This window comes from Canis lupus, chromosome 29, assembly GCF_048164855.1.
Source record: "Canis lupus baileyi chromosome 29, mCanLup2.hap1, whole genome shotgun sequence".
NCBI lineage: Eukaryota > Metazoa > Chordata > Mammalia > Carnivora > Canidae > Canis > Canis lupus.
The window spans coordinates 38,811,021-38,832,054 of NC_132866.1; the positions used below are offsets into that span (position 1 = coordinate 38,811,021).

A 21,034-nucleotide genomic window follows, 5' to 3' on the forward strand; every position below is an offset into this window, starting at 1 on the left:
AGCTCCGTGCACTGCAGCTCACAGTCATGTACAGAGTGGAAAGGCTTCTGTTCTGCATTGCCACCAGCAGTAAGCTTGTGACTGTGAGGGGGTCACTGCTCCTCACTCTGGAGGATCTCTAGCACTCCCGTGTGGCCAAGGGGGACTGCCGGTGGAGTGTCCCATCCCAGCAGTGGGAGTGACAATGATCTGGGTCACAGGTTGTTTCACTTCTACAATGAAAGACATATAGAAAGTTGGCATTTCCCAGGATCCTCCCAAGAGGAAGGAAAAACTAGCAATTATCTTATTAACCATAGTACTAGGCAAATCAGAGAATTCACTAAAGCCATACTGAAGCCTGAATTATCATTGGGGAGAGACCAGTATTCCATCTGACCACAGCACATCAAGCAACTGGATAATTTTCAAGTGTGTATGTGTGGGGCTGGACCAAGATCTAGAAACTACCTCAATGAAAACAAATCCATCTGAACTTGACATTTTCCACTGACTGAATGGCTGGTCTGCATTTGATCCACTGATTGATTCCTCTTTAGGAGACAAGCAGAGAATTCCATGTAACAAGGTCTCTTGTCTTTTAGAGTGGTTATAGAATTTCCAGATAGCATGCTGGAAGGCACGACAAATGGAGGCAGGCCTGGAAATGAGATAAAACAAGGGTGCTTGAAGGCCAAAATTAGATGCCACACAGCAAGGTTTGACTTAATAGCTGTGCCGGAAACAAAACAACCCCTTGTGACTGTGCTGGGTTGAGAAAACAGCCAGGTCACAGGACCCATTCCTGTAGGCCCTAGAGCAATCAACAGCTGGGAATGTGCTAGAAACCTGGGAGGGAGCAGTCTGGTGCCATTGAAAGGCCAGTGCAGAGGAGGTGGGGAAGGCCCCCCCAACCCTGCCCATGCTGCCCACCCAGCTGCAGATATGGGATGTCCAAGGTGGAGCCTGGGCACACCTGGGCTGGATGGGAAAGTCACCTTGATGCAGCAACACCTCTGTCCAGGGCAAATGACCCCTTGGCCAAGAAAGTCAAGTCCTTGACCACCCCCAGGCTCTCTGAGCCTCAGGTCCTGAATCCATATGCAGAGAGGCTGCATGGAGAACAGCACACATGACCTTGAAGCACAGAACTCTGTGCTCAGATCCCAGGGTCCCATTTTCTAGCTATGACATTGACCAAGGTCTCAATCTTTCCAAGTCGGATGTCCTCATCGGTGAGGGGGACAGTGACATCTACCTCACAGAGGACCCAGAACAACCTAGCACTCAATAGGCTCACCTACTTGCATCTTCTCCTATGGGTTGCCCTTAAATCTCCCAGCCTATCTCAGGGCCCCTGCCAGCCTGAGAACACTGAGGACAGGTCTGGGGCTCATTCCTCTGGCTCCTCTAGTCCCCAGTGTGGCTGAGGTTAAGTGTTCTTGGAGAACTTCTTCCTGTCTACACTGAGGCTTCAAATCCCCCACACAAAACCCCAGAGCCCACGCAACTCAAGATTGTTCCCCAGGAACCACCTCTCACCCTCTGCTTCAAATCTCTGACATCATTCTGGATTCTAACCACTTGTGAAATCTAATGTGGCCTCCTGCCCACCTTCCCCTCTTTCCTCCTTGTGTATGTATCTTCCTTTCTTCCTCCTTTGTCACTTCTCCACTCCCTGTCTCCCTGTCCCTCTTCCTTCCTCCCTCCCCATTGCCCCTTGCCTTGCTTCTCCATTGAGGACTGTTTGCATGGCCTTCCAAGCTTTGATTTTATTTGCCCCCCAAAGACACTGCCCATTGTCTCATCCCCTTACTCCCAAACTCTTCACTGAGGGCCCTGGGAAGTCATGCCTTCAGCAAGTTCTGCTCCCTTACCTCCTAGACACTGTCACACAGTTGGCAACTGTAGTGGACATTCTATTTCAAAAGTAAAGTGGGGGGATGCGGGTATATTCTCTCCAGTGAGACCCTCACATCTTGCCAGCTGTCCCTTCAATCCTGTGGGCAAATGAGGTCCCTTCTGTTTAGGACTGATCCCTGTTGCTTCCAATCAGAGAACTCTTACTGCATGAGCCAACAGAGGAAAAGGCACTCAGGACATCAGCTGCAGGGGAACCTTGTCTGAGCCTATTCCAGTTGCAGCAGTGAGAATGTTTACTGCCCAACCAGAGGCAAGAGCAGTGTGTGCACAGAGAAGGAGATGGATCACAGAGCTATTAAGAAGGCAAGAGTACTGGAATTAGATGTAGAGGAGGAGCCCACCACCAAGCTCTAGCTCAGGGAGTTAGGTGGAAGGTGAAGCACTTGCAAAGCTAGCAGGTAAGGGATGAGAGGTAATATGATCTGTTTCAGGCACAGAAGGACTGATCTACCTGTAGAACACTGAGGCAAGAAATCCCAGGAGCAGGGGCCTGTATGGTTCTGAAAACCACCCCAATAACAGATTATTTGCCAAGGATGTTGAGCAGATGTTGAGCCCAGATGCCTGGGCTTCCAGTGCAGAACAGGTAGTTAGTTGGTGGGGAACTTTGGTGCTGAGGCTGAACAAGGAGCCAGAGTGAGATGGCAGAAATCCCGGAGGAAAAGCCTGAAGGCCTGGCTTTGAGTCAGGATCCACCACCCTGTGGTCTCAAAGGCAAACTAATTACTGCCTCTGAACATCAGTCTGCCCATCTGTAGAATGCGGAGAAAACAGCCCTCCCATCCTCTCTCAGGGGGAATGAGGAAAGTGGGAGGGCTCTATGGGAATAGAGATGGTCCTGCAGGTTAAGTCAGGTCATGGGCAAGGACCAGCAACTTTAGATCAGGGCTCAGGCTGCAGAGAGGAAGAGGAGGAAGCTGAGGACCCTTAACATACACAGTGCTATCCTATCATTTCACTGAGCATGGCCTGCCTTGAGTAACATAGCACAGACTACTTCTTCTCTTCTCAACTAAATGCAAAAGCTCATCAGATATTTGCTCTAGCCTCCAAGTTCTTATGGAACCTCTGTTTTTCTCTCTAATTTTCAGATTTAAATGTAAGCCAAAGAAAGTCTGGTTAAAGACAGGTTTGCTCTGATCTCTGGGATTGGGAACTGGAAGAGCCCCGGACAGTAGCAAAGTCTCATTGACAGCCAGGGATGTTCCCTTCTGAGACTGGCTGCCTGAGGCTGAAAAACTTCTCTGTGTCTGGAGGACCATGCAGTTCCCCAGCCCACATGTGGCACAGGAGACTCTGTGGAAGATACTGCAACATGTGATGAAACAGAAGGCACCTGTTGATGAAGCTGCAGATGCTGTAGGTGAAAGGAAGGCATGATGGACTGCTGTCACCCTGAAACAGCGGTGTTCCTTGTGTGGCATCCACTTTTCAGAGCTATAGTAAAGCCTAGAGGAAATGGAGGCACATAATTCAGGACCAGCCTGAGCATCCCCCGCAAGGACAAGAGGGAAAGGACCTTGGTTGATCAGGGACCCGTCTTAGAGCAGCCAACACGTTCTAGAATACTGAGGCTGGAAAGACCCCAAATCATATCATTGCTTGGTCAACGATAAGTGAGACTGTCCAAACTGGAGTGAAGGCAGCATTTACAGAGCCTGTCCACATGCCAGAAACCCACGCACTTGACCTCTGACCTTAGAGAACTCGCCTCACTTTTCTGGGGCTCAGTTTACTTCTCTCCTATGGCTGGGTATTCAGAAAGCATTGGCAGAGTGCTGACACGTGGTAAGTGCTCAGTAGATGGTAGCTTTCATTTCCTGACATTACTATTCTATCTTTGTCCTTCTCTCTAGCAGCAAAAGCCCAAGGAGATGGGGTTCTCCTCCCCTTCTTTGCTGGTGACAAGCTAGACTTAACTAGTACTTTACCTCTTCAGGTTTAGCTTCTTGTCTACCAATGAGTGGTGAAAACAGATGATGTATAGGGCCCCTCTCTGCAAAAATTTACAGAACTATGAGCCCAACACTGTGTGGTTCTCTGCAATACATGCTTATGTATGTACCTGTGGAGTCTCAATGTGCCAGGAGTTCCCCTGGTACTTTCCTGGGCACATAACTGAAAGTGCTGTCTTAGCAGCTTGGCCTGATTACCTAGATATCCTGGTGATAAAGTCAGCTTCAGAGCCTAAACTGCAACAGACTCTGGGCTCAACAACTCAGTTTGAGAGACGAAGTCCTAGGCCTTCTGGGAAAACATCACTTCTGGAAAAACTAAAGCTAGAAAATAGTCTAAATAACATTAATGGATATTTTTGATGAAAGAAATCAAGAGTGTCCCTCCGTTCCTGTTATTAGTACTTTAAAATGCACAACATATTTTTAAAAATCACGAAGTGTCACCCCATTGCCATCTAGTCTTGCTTGTTGATGACATCTCCATTCCTATGAGAATATTCGTACAAGGCTTCTCCATATCATCTTCTTCAATTCACGGTTGGCAGCTTATATTGTCTATTTCTCCTCCTTGGCTCTGTGACAGACTCTGGAATTCAGCCCTCCCAAGAGCCAGTCCTGAGAAACCTGATAAATAGCATCTGGCTAATTCATGGAGATGTCTGCTTTTATCATGAGAATGTTTTTAACACAAGCATCGGTGCTTTTCACACAGCTGCACAAGGGCTCTCTCACCACTCTTCAGTCCTAACACTGGCAGGTCCCACCTTTTAAAGGACATCTTAGTATTATGTGCCCACAGAAAACAGAGAAACAGTCAGAGGAGTAACTAAGGGCCAACCTGTGGGGTTTTTCTCACGTAGCATACAACATTTCAAAACTGATTCTCAGATTCACCAACATCAGCTGGAGATCCAACATTTCAATTCAATTCTGACACTACCCAGAGCTAGTGTAGACCCCACAAGTTAAGAGATCAGTCCCACCACAGAGATCCCAGCTACAAATGGAGTCCCCAGGCAACCTGCACTTCTGCCCAGCCAACTATAAATACAGGGTTCCCACAATGCCCCTCAGGCTTGATAATTTGCTAGAATGATTCACATAACTCAGGAAAGCAACTCTAATTACAGTTACAGTTTTATTATAAAGGATACAAAGGAACAGCCAAGTGAAAGAGGTGCATAGGTAGAGTAAGGAATGTAGATGGGGTGTGCAGAACCTCCACCCCTTCTTTGGATGTGCTACTTCCCCTGCAGAAGCTCTGTTAGCCTCATTGTTCCAGAGTTTTTAATCCGAGTATTTTTTAATCAATTATTTCTTTATTTTTAAATTTATGATGGATTACATTATGGCCATTGGTGATTAAAGTCAATCTCCAGCCCCTCTCTTCTCTGGAGGTCAGGGGGTGGGGCTGAAAATTCTAATCCTCTAATCCCTCCCCACCCTGTTGGTTGCTCTGGCAACGAGCCCCCATCCTGAGGCTTTCTAGAGAACTGCCAAGATTCATCTCCTTTAGCTAAACTCAGGAAAGTTCAAAAGTAGGGACTCCTTATGAACAATAAAAGACACTCCTACCACTCAGGAAATTCCAAGTATTCTAGGAGTTCTGTGCCAGGAACCAGGGACAAAGATCAAATATCTAGTTTTTATTGTAAACCACACAGCCATAGCTGGAGGGGAATGCTAACTCTGCCTTGTATCACCTAGATTACTGGCCAACCATCAGCTTCCTGAGCTGTAAATATCCCATGAAATCCTCAAACCTACCTAACAAGTAGGCTGTGTGCATCTAGGACTGTGTAAAAGGAGCCAAACCAGTGCAGCAAACAAGTTAAAACTCTCCACAATGAGATACTATTTCACAAGCACTAGTGTTGCTAGAATCAGAATCAGCCAGAGCTGGCCTTCACATAAAAGTATAGGTTGGCACACCCACTAAGGAGACATGTTCGTTAGTTTCTATAAAGTTACACACATCTACGCTATGAATCAGCAATACCACTCATAGGTATTTACCACAAGAAATAAAAACCCATGTCTACAAAAAGAACTGCACTGCATGATAATTATAGGGTATTTACTACAAATCCAACATTATATCAGCCACTGGACCAAGGGGACTAGGGTATATTAAATATGATCTCTGCCTCCCAGGAGCTCCGAGTACAAAGGGTAGAGGGACATAGACATAAAAGCAACTCAAATTGCCCAGCTCCATGCTTTTCACCTTGCAAGGACTCACAAATACTAGTAGCCATGATGATGATGACAATGATGACATTATAGTGTGGTAAGGGCACCCATAGAGGTATGGATGAGGTTTTCTGGCAGCATAGAAAATGAATGACCAAAGTCTGTCAGGATGGTCGGGGAAGGGGTGTTCAAGGTGGTGAGGATACAGGGGACCAGAAAAAGGTCCCAGCCAACTGCAAAGGCCCTGTGAAGACTTCTAGGAGCTCAGAGTCTCTTATGGAGAACTGAAGGGATCGTCCAAGAACCCAGAATCCTGACCCAAGGATTAAGCCAGTTCACAAACGAGCTTGCGGCTGCACCACTGCTGTGAGCAGCCTTTAGGGAACACTATGTGGTTATTTTTTTCCCTCCTTGAAAGGGAATCCTTCCATTTCAGCTCCAGATCTGAAATGACGATCAGAAATGAAGGGTGACTGACAACAAGGAAAAATTCTTCTACAGTGATCTGTGCGATGCCAACTATAAATCTCACCAACCCCTTGGACTCCACATAATGAAAAACCACAGACTGATTTCTGGCATTCTGTCAGACTTTCTATCAGGGGCTTTCCGATGCCATCTGCACTTTGTTTTCCATAAGTGAAAAGGATGCATGGATTAAAGTTTGAATATTGAGTATGTGATGCCTTATAATTCAATTCCACAGATAGCTTTCTCGGTCCGGACATTCTGGGATGATCTGTCCCTTCAGGCTCTCAGACTCTGGAATATGCCTCTAGCACTTACTTCTGTCTGAATCCAAATCAGAGTATAGCTTACCAAGTGTGGACAAGCCCAGAGGAGGATAAGACCAACCAGGTAGAACTCGGTCATCAGAAACCAGGGAAGAATCCATGTACAAGCTGATAAGGCTCAACTCCCAAGCCAATAGTTCTTCATTACAGCCCCAGTCAAGGCAGAAACCAGCTGACTCACAGGCAGTTATGTGCTCGAGTTGACTTGTGTAGTCTTGTGGGAGCTAATGGTTAAATTTCCAGGTATTTAAAGAGCTCACTGTTAAAGCCACCATTTAAAATTAAACTTTGTTCAAGTAAATATATAGTGATATGTAAAAATATTCAAAACTCATCACATTCTAATTAATTTATTACATTTTACTCTCATCTCTGTTCTTGAAGTCATTAGCAGCCACTGGAGCTGCACCCAGGAGACACTGCATAACGGTGTCCTACCAGGTATCTCTTCCCAGCTCTGCATTCAATGGCATCACATTAGTAGCTTGAAACCAGCCATGGTGGGAGTATTTACACCACAGAAATTGGCAAATGCTACAAATAAGAGAGCCTTCTCTGCACGCCACCCCACCTCCATCCCACCACCAATAACTGTTGTTGAACATTAACCAGCCAGCTCGTTATAGTCCCTAAGCCTGGTGAGAACTGCGTATGTGTCATGCAGCAATTGCTGAGATTTTACTCTGGGGAATGATGTGATTCATTCTGTGTCTCTGAATGACCCCCTCTGGCTGTGGTGTTGCATCTGGAATGGCCAGAGGAGGTGCCAGAGGGACCAGAGACACTAGCAGCTGATGGCCAACACCAGAGGGTCAACAGGCAGGCCCCTGGGGCTGGCACAGCTGCAGGGATGTTAAGAAGCAAACTGGGAACCACAAGGCTTACACTGCACTGGGAAGGACTGAAGGGGAGCTGGGAGCAAAAGTTGGCACTGGATTTTTGGCTTTTTGTTTGTGTTTTAAATTACTATTGAACAGATCTCATACTCCTCAAAACCTCTCACTCAAGGGGAGGTGTGTGTATAGTCCAAAGGCCCTGGCTTTGGAGTCAGATAAGTCAGGGTTCATATTGGATTTGGCTTGTTTGTTTGTTTGTTTTAATTAGAGAGGGGAGGTAGGGTCTCCTACCTCTCTCTCAAAAGGGAGAGAGAGAGAGAATCCTAAGCTGACTTCACACCCAGGGTGGAGCTTGACACGGACCTCCATCTCATGACCCTCTGCAATCATGACCTGAGCCAAAACCAAGAGTCTGATGCTTAACCGACTAAGCCACCCAGGCACCCCAACTCTAGGGGTCTAAGCCTGAGTGATCCATAGATACTGATGTCATTGGCCAAGTTAGAAGTCTCAGAAGGAGGCTTCAACCAAGGATCAGGACTGAGAAACGATGAGTCCCTTTGAGCTGTTTTGAAGCGGAAACAATAGGTGCTGCCCTATGACCCTGACCTGAGGGTGTTGGCTAGGCAGAGATTGGAGGAAAGACTTCTGCGTCCTTGGCTAGAGATTAGTGCTGCCTCCCTTGCTCAGCAAGTTTTTGCTTCATTTTACAATCTGAGTGTGTCAGAGCTGGAAGGATGTTTGTGACCCTCAGACCCTGTCACTTCATCATACATATGAGATCATCATGGCCAGGGGTTTGAGGAAGGTAAGCAGGCCCCAAACCTGTCATTCCCAGATAGCCCCTGCAGCCCTGACATGCCCCAAACCCAGAGGAGGGACTGGGGTCTATTAGGGACTCTACCTGCCATTCAGTGGGGGGAAACCTGATTTACAGTCAACCTTGACAGGACGGCTCACTGTGCTGGAGACGGGGTGAGAACCAAGTAGCAACCGTGGCCCCAGGTTGCTCTGGGCAGGAAGAAAGCACTAGAGTGAACGAATGGGGAGAAGGCTGCTGCAAGGAGCTGAGGGCACACTGCAGAGGAGGTGAAAGCTGACCCTGCTGCGAGCATGCTGGAGCAGAGAGGGTGGGCTAGGGCAGCAAACCAGGAGGAATTCCAGCCGAGAAAATGGGGCGACCCCAGGGGGAAGCCCCGCAGCCATCAAGAGAGTGTTTGTGCTCAGAATGCAGCTCTGTGCAGGCCACTTATGCCACCTTGGAGCAGGAGAGGCCGTCACGATTATGGGGTCCCCACTCGCCCATCCAGGCAGCCTGAGATGACAGAAAACACAGGGAGCTGGAGCCAGAGGACTAGGCGCATCTTCTGTATCTGCTCCCTGCCAGCTTCACATTCAGCATCGAGGCCTTTTGTGTACCAAGTACTGTTCAGTACTGGGTGAGCAGTTCCTCATAGTCCCTGTCCGGGGGATGCACATCCCAGTGGAGGGAGAACGAACAGGAAGCAGACACACAAATGAGAATTCATGTGTGTGAGCTATGAAGAAACTACAGAGAATAATAGACCCTGAGCAAATTCCCTGGGCCCTGGGCCCTGGGTCCTATCTACTCATTTCTAAAGTGAGACTGAGGCGGCCGCTGACTTCCCCATCTGGTGAAGCGCAGATGGGACCTGCTGGTGTCTGCGGCAGGGCAGGGTGAACAAGCCGAATTCAACCACAGGTGCTTTTGTCCTCCTTTTTTCTTTTTCTTCTTCTTCTTCTTCTTTTTTCTTTTTTCTTTTCTTTTCTTTTTTTTTTTTTTTGTTAATTGTGAGAAAATAAACATGAATTTACTAGTTTAACCATTCTTAAGAGGCCTTAAGTACATTCACAATGTGATGAAACTATCACCACCATCTGCCGTCCCAGGACTTTTTCATCATCCTGAACAGAGCCTCTGCACCCATGAAACCTCAACTCCCCATTCCTCCTGCCTCCAGCCCCTGATAACCCTTGATTTACTTTCCTTCTCTATGAATGTGCCTTTTGTAGGTACCTCGCATAAATGGAAACACACAGTATGTGTCCTTTCATGTTGGACTCATTTCAATTAGCCTCACCTAGAAGTGGAATTACTGGATCATGTGATAATCTATGTTTAGCTTTTTGAGGGCCTGCCGGACTGTTTTCCAAAGTGCACTATTCTCCATCCCTGCCAGCAATGCATGAGGGTTCTCATTTCTCCACCAGATATTTTCCATTTTTCTAGTAACAGTCATCCTAACGGATGTGCTCTCTTGCTCTCTTTTACATAACGACAATGAGATATCATCTGATTGCATCCTGCATGTATGCCCATTACACATTCTCCATGGCTCTCTACATTATTTATTTATAGGACACATTTTTGTATAGGGTTGTATATCCCAATCTAGGTACTTTGTGCCCTATGGCCAATTTAAGGCATCATCAAAGGTAATCATAACAAATTTATAACCGTGTCTATGTTTCTTCCCATAGCAAGAATGGTGACGGGGACTGGCAGCCTGTCTAGAAAGCTTGTGATGGGTCCCAATCAGATCTAGGAAGTCTAGGAGTCAGTTCCAGCCCTTTTTCCTCCTTTCCTCCCCACAGCGCAAGCCGTGTACATGTCACAAACCAGTGTCTGGGAGGATGGCAGGACCAAGGGCAACATGAACAGCTTTCACACTCAGATTTATGGGCCAGTTTATGCTCAGTTTCAAAATGACCAGAACCAATGAGTGGATAAATACAAGGAAATAATAATACAAGGTCTGTAAAGTGTCCCTAGCCAGACTGACCTGGTTGCCCAAATCTGATCCTCCACGTTTCTTAACCTCTAACAGTAAATAACTCGTGTCCTGGAATGGAAGACATGGGAGTAATTTATATCTCCAAATCCAAATAAGTGGCAAACTGCGGTCAATTCTATGAATATAAATCTTGCTTTGTTCATATGCTGACTCTCCATGGTCTGAAAAAGAATAACGGGCAGGAAGGTGCTTTCCTCAGAATTCCAAATAGTCAGGTCTTGAACTGGAGCACTTTTAGGGTCTTCAGCAAGGGTCAGGCAGAGATTGGAGGAAAGATGTCTGTGTTCTTGGCTAGAGATCATCCCCCCTCCTTAACAAGTTTTCACCTCATTTTATACTCTGAGGGTGTCAGAGTTGGAAGAATGTTTGTGACCTTCAGACCCTGTCACCTCATCATACAGATGAAATCATCATGTCCAGGGTTGATGTGAGGTAAGCAGGCCCCAAGCCTGTCACTCCCAACCAGCCCTCAGGCCTGGCATGTCCCCTGAGCTCTATTAAGAGCAGTATCTGCCATGCTGTCCTAGGCTGAGAACCCGCAGAGAGAGTGTAGGGGGGCAAATAACTCTTGACTCTGGGCATGAGTTGGATTCTTTTCAGAAAGTAGCAGCAGTTCTATCTCACTCTGCAGTCTCAGAGTGGGGAAGGCCACTCCGCCAGCTGTGACTAACACCCCACAACTAAGTGATTTAAAACACAACCACTTATTATCTTATAACTCTGTGGGTTGCAGCTTGAGCTGGGCTCAAATACATGATTTTCTCTTCTGTTGTTGGGGCGGCTGGGGGCTGGCTAGTCTGAGATGGCCTCAACTAGAACAACTCATCTTAGCTCCGGTCCTCCAGCAGACTGGCCGGGGCATGCTTCAACAGCAGATGGGTGCTCTAGCCCTGGATGAATTCAGAGAAAGAGAGAACATGGAAGTATGTAAGACCCTGAGGTCCAGAGCTGGCCCACCTTCATTTCCACCATGTTCCGTTGGCCATAGCAAGACACAGGGCAGCCCAGATCTGGGAAGAAGAGAAGCTACTGCAAAGGCACATTGCAAAAAGCCTGGATATAAGGAAGGAGTCCAGGACTGTGGCCATTCTTATACTCTGCCACCAGCCCCATGACTTGGTACAGATGATTCAGAACCACTTGCCTTTGAGAAACTTGAGAGTTTGAACAAAGAGAATTTCAGTGGGGATTAGTGTGGAATGAACACCAAAGGGCTTCTTCTGAGTGTTTGGGCTATTTAAATCCCCCACCCCCTTACTCAATTCTATGGAGACAATGGTCCTCCAACTGGACAGAATGCATCATCTACTGGCTTAGTCGTTAGAAGCTGGTACAGGTTATCTACTTTGGAGAAATGTGACAAATCTTGAGTGTTATGGACTGACATCTTACCAAAAACAGCTGCAAGTGACAAAGGCCCAGAGAGATAGTAACTTGCCTAGGGTCACACAGCTAGTAAGTAGCTAAACCCTGAACTGCCTGCCAGCCTTGCTTATCAAGCATACTACATGATAACCTCAGTGCCTGTAGCTGTAGGAAAATGGTCCACTGACTGGGAAAGCTATAGAATGAACCGCTCCAGAGAGAAAGTCTCTGGGAGACTCCCAGCAACCGGTCAGGAAGAAAGGAGCACTGGGAACTGGGTGTCTAGCCCCTGCCACCTCACCTCCTTCCCCAGACAGAGACTTGGAAAGTATGTGTGGCTTCTGTGTTGTCTTATCTGCAATCCCTGAGGAGTAGCCAGTTTTTCTGTTCTATTGTCAGGTTTCTCTGTATGTTATATAGAACTGCCAGAACAGAAAAGCAGAGAAGAGAAAATGAGAAACAATTTTTGCAATCCATCAAAATATAAGTTACTAGATCTTCACCTTAAAAAAAAAAAAAGAGTTTTGACTAAAACCAATCTCAGATTATATGGGTCACCTTGGGACACCTCTCAGGTCTTGTGTGGGGCCCACCCCTTTCTTCTAATACAGATTTCCTTGCTAGACATGAGGAAGAGCCAATCTAATAAAGGACAAACAGACCTTGACTGAGTGCTGCCATGTGCCAAAGCTGGGCCAGGTGCTGCAGATCTTGAAAGTAAATGGTGAGGACCCTACCCAACAAATGGGTGGTTGGTGAGAGGCACACACACCACCAAGAGATAGCACTGCTCTCATTAGACCTGGGCTTTCATTCTGGCTGAACCCTACTGGAACCCCCTGGGGAATTCTAACACAAACAGTGCTCCAGCTGGCCTCCCCAAAGACTGGTCTAGGGCACGGAGTGTCCTGCTTTTCATTCGTTTGTTTCCCAGTTGATTTTAATGTGTGGTCAGGATTAAGAGCCACTGTGTTAGATGTGTTCTCAACATTGCCTGCATGTTACGGCTAGGGAGCTTTAAAAAAGGAATGGAGCCTGGGTCCCACCCACAGACATTCTGATTAAATTAGTTGGAGTTGTGACCTGGGCATCAGGACCTTTTGAGCCTCCCCAGGTGATTCCTATGAACTGTCAAGTTAAGATCCACTGTCTTAGGAACTGAACTTAGGGAAAGAGTGAGCCTGGATTTCTCAGAAAGGTCAAAAGACCCCATCACCTGGGTGTTTCACCACACAGGGACTCACCCACACCATTCTCTGGGGTCATAATCTCTGGTTTCACTGACTCCTCAAACATCCCGCACACAGAGAACCCATCCAGCAGCACTCCAGAGCTCAGGCTGTCCTGTGTCATGCACCAGAGCTATCTCGGAGGCTCTTCCCCTGCAGTCCTGACTTCCCACGCCCCCGTCTGAGTTGTGAGCCCCGCTGCTTTCCCAGAAGACTCTGCAGAGGCTTTCAGTTCTTCCTGGTCAATTTTCTGGGTCATGTTACCTTTGCAGGGAATTAGCAGCCTGACTTCTGAGGAAATCGAGTTCCCATTTCTCCAAGGAGGCCCCAGAGTGGCTGGGGAGCACTTGAAGCCTAAGAAGAAGAAGCCCTTAGTAGCCAAGCACAGTGCAGAGAGGGAGATTCAGCATAAGGCCATGCGATGGGCCAGCTCAGAAACCACAATGAGGCAGGGAAAGATAATTATTCTGGAACAGGGTTCCAAACCCCAGATTGCTGGGCCCCACCCCAAGAGTTTCTGATTCAGTAGGTCTAGGTGGGACCCCTAAATGTGCATCTCTAGTAAATCTCTGGTAATACTAATTCTGCTGGTCCAGAGAGCATCCTCTGCAAACAGCTGATCCAAAGGCTTGCTGGTTTCCACCTTTACCACTGTTGCAACTTTTCCTCTCACAGGATTCTCTGCAAGGCTAAATAAAATACCTCAAACAACATTGTGAGACTTGTCCCTGACAAGTTAATATTTAGGTCTTCTCTGGGCTACTCACACTCTCCAGGAAAAGTCCTCCAGCTGCCTCTTTGGGGACACAGGTCAGTCTGCTCTTGTTCTAGAGTCAAATCAGGGAAAGAGCTAAGGAACCCACATTCAGCACAAGTCTGATGTTAATGCCTGTCCTCTGTCCCCTGCTTCACCTAGCCTCCCAGAGCCTGACACATCACCATTCAGTTCATCTGGATAATAAACCTGTGATCTCCATTGAAGGGAGAAGCTGGAGACAAGCAGGGTAGAAAAGAGGATGGGAGTGGGGTAGGGAAAGGATCTGAGAGTCCAACTGCTTCAGTTTCCAGACTTTTAACTATTCCCTCATTTTTAGCCCCAAGCCTGACCCTAGCTCCTTGCTCCTTACTGTTCCTGGGTACTGAGCCTTTCAGGAAATACCTACTGTGGGCAAGTAGTTCAAACCTCACTATGTTCTGCAAAAGCAGGTGCCACTCTTCCATCCCCCTTCACTTGAATGTCCCCTGTCTGCTCTTCTCTTGGAGTAAACAGCTTTTACATTCTCACGCTCTATCTTAGTGGGGAGGAGCCAAATGCTTACCATTCTTAAAAATGCAACATTCACCTGGAAGCCCCTGTGTTTTCAAAACTAAACCTGTGTGCTTGTTTGTTTAGTTATATCAGAAAAAAAATGTTTTTGGTATGTGAACTAGCAATTGGGTGATGGTGGATGAATGAAAGGAATCAAATGAGTAAAATATGATTTTAGCACTTAGCGATAATTAAAATGACTTTGTTTGACTTCTAAACAAAATTCACCAACAGGATTTTCATTTTTCCTGACAGAGCCGTAGACTCTTTTGCCAATTAATTTAAACCAAAAAGTCAAAATGTTCAGAGACACTATCATGAAAAGCGCTGACATGGAAGGAAAAATTGTAGCTTCCCCTCCTAATTTCACCCCTGCCCTTACATTTCACAGCGGGTGTGGTTTTCTGGGAGAGCACAGCCAGGACCCTCACGAAGGAGCCTGTGTTCTTTCTCCTGAGCCCCCCCTGGGGCTCTGATTGATGAGGAAACCCCTTCCTCACAGCAACAACAGAGGGGGATCTTGTCTGCAGCAACTCGGCGCCTTTGACTAAAATATTATTTCCTCCACATGTTGGAGTTCACTCCTGGGAGCATTGGGGATTTAACCTTCTAAATGCTACAAACCTGGGTAGGTATTTAGTCTCACTGTGTCCCCTGGGAGGACTGATGTCAGAGACCAATTTCCCAAAATCTGTGGTCATCAAGAGGGCAAAGCCCGTGAAATGTTTACAATCTCCTATGGCCCCACACTGTAAATCTGTGTCTCGACAGATGATCCCAGGAGAGCCAGCTGCACTAGCAGGGCCGTCTGACCACATCCAGTGAGGCTTGCTCAGCAGAGCAGGTGGTCCCCGTGTCAGGCCCCCATCAGGTACGGCAATCCCTCACCTGTCATTCTACTCTTTCAAGACAGCTTAATTGAAATAGAGTTCAGAGTTATAAAGACCACAGCCTTAGTGACTTGGAAAGATCTGAAGGGTTCAACTGCTTCATTAGAAGCACAGAAAACCCAATCCCCAAGAAGTATGACCTGTCCTAGTTCACACTGACCATTAGAGGCAAGTTCACCCCCAGGTAACCTGGCCTGAAGACCACTGAACCATCCTCTCTGCCAGAACCAGGGTGCTAAAATAACAGTCACAAAGCCCTTCCCTGAGCTGTAGCAGGGAAGACCCAGTGGGCTCAGTAGTGCTCCCACCCATCCAAAGCAGGTGTTTCACCCTGCCCTGTACAGATCAGCACCTGGTGGAGCCTGGGCAGCTCTGCCTCCCTGTGAGCTGAAGACTGTGTGATACCCACATCACACTGGTGAATAGAGCAGCAGGGTCCCTAGCACTCTGCTTCATGTACTACTGTAATCTGAGGCTCCCTTCTTGCTCTTCGGAGTACTTCCTACACTCTATGCAGGTCCCTCACAGCCATCTGCCATCTGGATCCTTCCCTCCATTCTTTCTCAAGCCTCTTAGAAGCAGAGTTCCCCAGGCAGTCCCCCAGTTTCTCGGGAAGATGCCCCTTTCTTTTTCCTCTGGGCCCATTGGTGACTACAAAGTCAGACTTTGATGTCTGGGAACTTCACCACCTTCACAGTCAGCTTCTATTTCAGGGCCTCTGGCCCTTGGTTCCTGGAACTCTTTTCTCTGAATTCTGAGATGTCTGAGGATCTTGTCTGCCAGCCAGATTTCTCCTTTCCCCATGAAGCTCCACAAATGGCTTGATGGTAGTAAAAGGGGCAAGAAGCTCTGCCAGAGTCCTCTTAACAGTCTCTTCAAGATGACACACACTGGGGTTCCTCTACACTGTGCTTCTGCAACAAGCTATACCCTGCTCTCACCATTAGTCCAATACTCTGCTTCCGTCCATCTTAGCGGGCAGCCCTTGAGAAGCAGAAGTACCGTCGGGTGGAGCTCTTTGGTTCTAAGTCTTTCCAACCCAAGTCTGGTATGCAAGAAAGAGCTTCCTGCAGAAAGTCTTGGCAAGAACTCAGTTCAGGCATGACCCACCATGTTAGGCAAAATGCTTTGAGCTATAACCCAAACCTAGGTCAACTGGCTTAACAACAAGGAACAGGTAAGTTTAGCAACTCACTAAGGACAACGGGTGCCCAGTGTTGCTGCCATATCACTGGCCAGACTCCAGATGCTGATTGTGCCCTTAGCCTTGACCCTCTCATCTAGAGAGAGCTGCCCGTCCCTGATACAGGTGCACCCAAAGAGAGGGAGCCCACCCCGTCCTCAGGCCCCTTGTTAAAAGTGAGGGACACTTCCCCAAAAGTGCATCAGCACATGCTCCTTCCAGGCTGTTTGACCAGAACTGAGACCAATGCTCATTCCTAAAACAAAGGCATGAAGCAGGGGAGGCTATAATCAGGACTGAACTAAACAGACCTTGTAAAACAAGGCCTGGAAGGACTCTACATCTTTTGAGCAAGGAGATGTCAGATACTCAAGAAAACTAGCTGCTGTGATCAAGGAGGAAGCAAGGCATGCTGTGGGGGCTGACCAGAGCTTCCCAAAGAGTTCAAAGAGAACGGGATCCCACAGGGCATGGAGCCACAGGACTACTAACCCTGGCCTCCAGGAACAACATCTGTCTGCTTCAGTGTCTGCCACAGAGACCCAGGTACCAGCACGCGGGAGAAACGATGCATAGATGCACAGGTGCCAAGACCTGTAAAAAACTGGGAAATTTGGGGTTGCTAAACACAGTCTGCTGTTAAACACAGTCAGCTGACCCAAGAAATAAACAGGTCAAAACACACATTTTTTAACTTGATCACATGAATAAAGAGATTCTTAAACTCATTCAAGGGGGGAGATGAAAAAAATGATAGTTTTTATGGAATATTAATAAATCTTGATCAAATTAATCACATTGGGATAACTTTTTTTTTCATCATAAGTATTTAATTCCCATCTTCCATTTCCCCTATCCCTCCATCCACCTCCCTCTGGTAACCATCAGTTTGTTCTCTACTGCTAAGAGTCTGTTTTTTGGCTTGTGTCTCTCTTTTTTTTTTCTTTTGCTCATTGGTTTTGTTTCTTAAATTCCACATATGAGCAAGATCACATGGTACTCATCTTTCTCTGACTGACTTATTTCACTTAGCATAATACTCTAGTTCTATCCACATTGCTGCAAATGGCAAGACTTCACTCTTTTTATGGCTGAGTAATAATCCATTGTATATACTTACCACATCTTCTTTATCCATTCATCAGTCAATGGACACTTGGGCTGCTTCCGTATTGTAAATAATGCTGCTATAAACATAGGGGTGCTGTAGCCCTTTGAATTAGTGTTTTTGTATTTGGAGGCTAAATACCCAGTAGTGTGCTTTCTGGATGACAAGGTAGTTCTATTTTTACTTTGTTTCGAAAAGCCTCCATATTATTTTCCAGAGTACTGCACCAGTTTGCATTCCCACCAACAGTGCATCCCTCACCACATCCTCACCAACACCTATTGTTTCTTGTGTTTTTTATTTTAGCCATTCTGACAGGTGTAAGGTGATATCTCCTTGTGGTTTTGATTTGCATTTCCCTGATGATGAGTGATATTTAGCATCTTTTCATGTATCTGTTCGCCATCTGGATGTCTTCTTTGGAGATATGTCTGTTCATGCCTTCTACCCATTTTTAATTGGATTATTTGTTTTGGGGGTGTTGAGTTGTATCAGTTCTTTATATATTTTAGATACTAACACTTTATCAGACATGTCATTTGCAAATATATTATTCCATTATTTTTAGTTTTGTTGTTTGTTTCTGTCTCTGGAAACCTAGAATAATTTTAATAAAGAAAAATATCTATTCATTATATGAGGGCATATGATCCTCACAAAGCAATAAGCAAAACGGATTATGCCTGAGCTTTTCATTATTATTATTATTAGAATTTGGTTTTGGGTTTTTTTGTTTTTTGTTTTGTTTTGTTTTTTACCTAATGTGGTTGTTTTGCTGTCTATCCCATTTGAGCATAGGATAAACGATTTCAGAAAAATGCCTGAGAGGAACCCTAAAACTTGATATCCTTCAATTCCTTGTATCAATGAGTAAATTGAGAATTTAATTGAGTAAAATCCCACAATTGTCAGCTTTACAAGGCTGGGCTTCTTGGAGCAGCTCTCAGAATATACTTTGAGATCCACCAATCCAGCCAAATCCTCTCATTTATTTTCTGCAAAATTACTAAGGATCACAAATATCTTTGGCTTTCCCCAAGGTCACACAGTTAATTATTGACATAGAAAGAACCCTCCCAAAGAATCATAGTGATTTCCCACGTTACACATCAGGATGCATGTCAGGGAGAAAGGAGGGTCCGTGTGTGGCATCAGCCTGAGCTAGGTTCTCTATTGTTAAGAGTCTGTTTTTTGGCTTGTGTCACTCTTTTTTTTTTTTTCTTTTGCTCATTGGTTTTGTTTCTTAAATTCCACATATGAGCAAGATCACATGGTACTCATCTTTCTCTGACTGACTTATTTCACTAGGTATGTCTGGTCGAGTCCAAATCCAAGACTGCAGAGCTTTCTAATCCTCCTATATGCAGAAGAATAGAAGCTTAGAACTTATTTCAAAAGCTGTTTCTGCTAGTAATTTAAAGACACATCTTTTTCTCCTACACACAGACCACCACAGACCTGTCACCTCTAGACGCCAACCGTCCTAGACCTTGTGGGCCTGAAGCCCAGGTGTGACTTTCTCAAAGCTGACCTGTAAGAAAGGGCCGGATCTGGCTCCTCGACTCTCCTCCCACCCAGAAATGGTTAATTGCCAGCTCCAGGCTTCCTCCAGCCCAGCCCTAATTGGCCCGATCTCAAGCGGCTGGCCGTGCTGGAGCTGCAGCAGCTCCAAGCCAGGCTGGAGCTGCACAGAGCAGCAGGGGCATTCTTCCAAGGTAATGATTAAGCCAAGTGTCTGGCAAGGGCACAGGCAGCAAAGCCGGGAAGGTGAGCCCTATTCACACCTCAGCCAGGCTGAGGTGGCCAGGACTGGTTTGGAAGGCAGGGCCCCAGGGCACGGGGGCCCAGAGCCGACAGCCACAGCCTCCCTCTGCACACGGGCATCCAGGAGTATCTCAGGCTGAAGCCTCCACTGCCTGCCCCACTGGGACCCTGCCCTCAACCCTGGCACCATGAAGCTGCAGATGTTCTGGACTGGTCTGGAATACACCTGCCGGCTCCTGGGCATCACCACTGCTGCAGGTAAGACCCGCCTCCCAGCTGCCATCCCCTATGCCTGGGCACTGTCACCCAGGCTGCTTGAGGGGTGGGAGCCAGCCGGCTGGGACAGATGGACACCTCTGGCCACATCTGCCCTCACTTTTGTTCCCAGTGCCTCCAGAAACACTACTCTGCAGGGCAGCAGCAGGTGCAGTGGGGTGAGCCTGGGTGATGGAAGCACTCTCCACTTGGCAAGCCAGCACCCATGTGACCTTGGGAGCCTCAGTGTCCTAATCTGGAAAATGAGTTGAGAAGATCTGCACTACCTCCTTGAGGGCTCTTATGAGGTGGATATAGGAGCTGAAGGTGGAGGTATAAAAGGCCAAGACAAATGTGAGAATCAGTCACCTCACTGTATAGTTTTGAAGATGGTCAACAGAGATCATCATGTTTTATACAGACCACAGCTCCATTTTATGGAAAGAGAATTCTCAGTACTTAGGACAGGCCAAGCTCTAGCACTGGCCATGGAGATCCTGAGCTTCCCTTGGCCCACGTCCACCTCATTAACAGAAAGTCCTGTAGAAACCCAGACCCCCTCTCTGTGGCCTGACTGCAAGAACACACTGGGTTTGGAGTAGAAACGGTTCCCTCTGCTGGGCTTCTCTCCCTCATCCAGCCTGAGGCTGCTCAACTCCCAGAGATGAACCAGAGCAACCACAATCCTGAGTTATGCCTGCTTACTTCCCCAGCCCAGACCCTTACCTTTAGCCCCCCAGGACCCCACATGGCCAGGGTCTGCATGCAGGAAGTGAGAAGACAGCATTCTGAGCTCTTAGCTCTGGGCCCCATGTCCCTTGGGAACATGGAAGAGACACACATTGCTCACCAAGTCCATCCTCACCATTGGACAAAATCTAATATCAGTCTTGGCAAATGGGAAATGTCCCCCAGCTCAGACTCCAGTCAGGCTGGTTCCTGCCCCCACCCTGTCATTTGCTGATGTGTGACTTTGGGACAGCTGAGCCACCCAGACCCTCTGTGATGCCACTCTCTGATCTGGACCTGCTGACCAGGTGTTTTGGAGGATCAAGGATGCACAAACTGAGCAGAGCTCAATGGAATTAGGAGAAGCCTGTGTGACCTGGTTCAGAGCTTGGTGGGGAGGCTGGCCAGTGGGCTCTTCTAGTGTCTAGGTCCTCAGCACAAAAACTTAGCTGTTGGAGAAGATCTAATGCCACCCCTCCTGTTACAAGATGGAACACTTGGGCCCAAATACAGTCAATAACCTTGTCCAAGGTCACACTGCAGATCAGAGGGACAGCTGATCTGGAGCCCAGGTGCCTCAATTTTTTAAAGGGCCAGGACTCTGGCCAAAGAACGCCCTGCTTCCCAGACTAGGAAACCCCACCCAGTGGACACCAGGAAGGGTCTGGAATTTCTCTGCTGAGGGCTCTGAGTAAATGGGCTT

The 21,034-nt window shown here is 47.1% G+C and overlaps 1 protein-coding gene across 1 annotated transcript in view; it reads left to right on the forward strand.

Annotated features, from left to right (window-relative positions):
* The first annotated feature begins 19,259 nt into the window (after nucleotides 1-19,259).
* The window catches only part of TMEM72 (transmembrane protein 72), a 30,686-nt gene continuing 28,911 nt past the window's right edge, over nucleotides 19,260-21,034 (forward strand). The window contains exon 1 of the mRNA XM_072806259.1: nucleotides 19,260-19,605. Within this exon, the coding sequence (XP_072662360.1) occupies nucleotides 19,536-19,605 (70 nt within the window). The 5' untranslated portion in view covers nucleotides 19,260-19,535. The remainder of the gene's footprint in view (nucleotides 19,606-21,034) is intronic.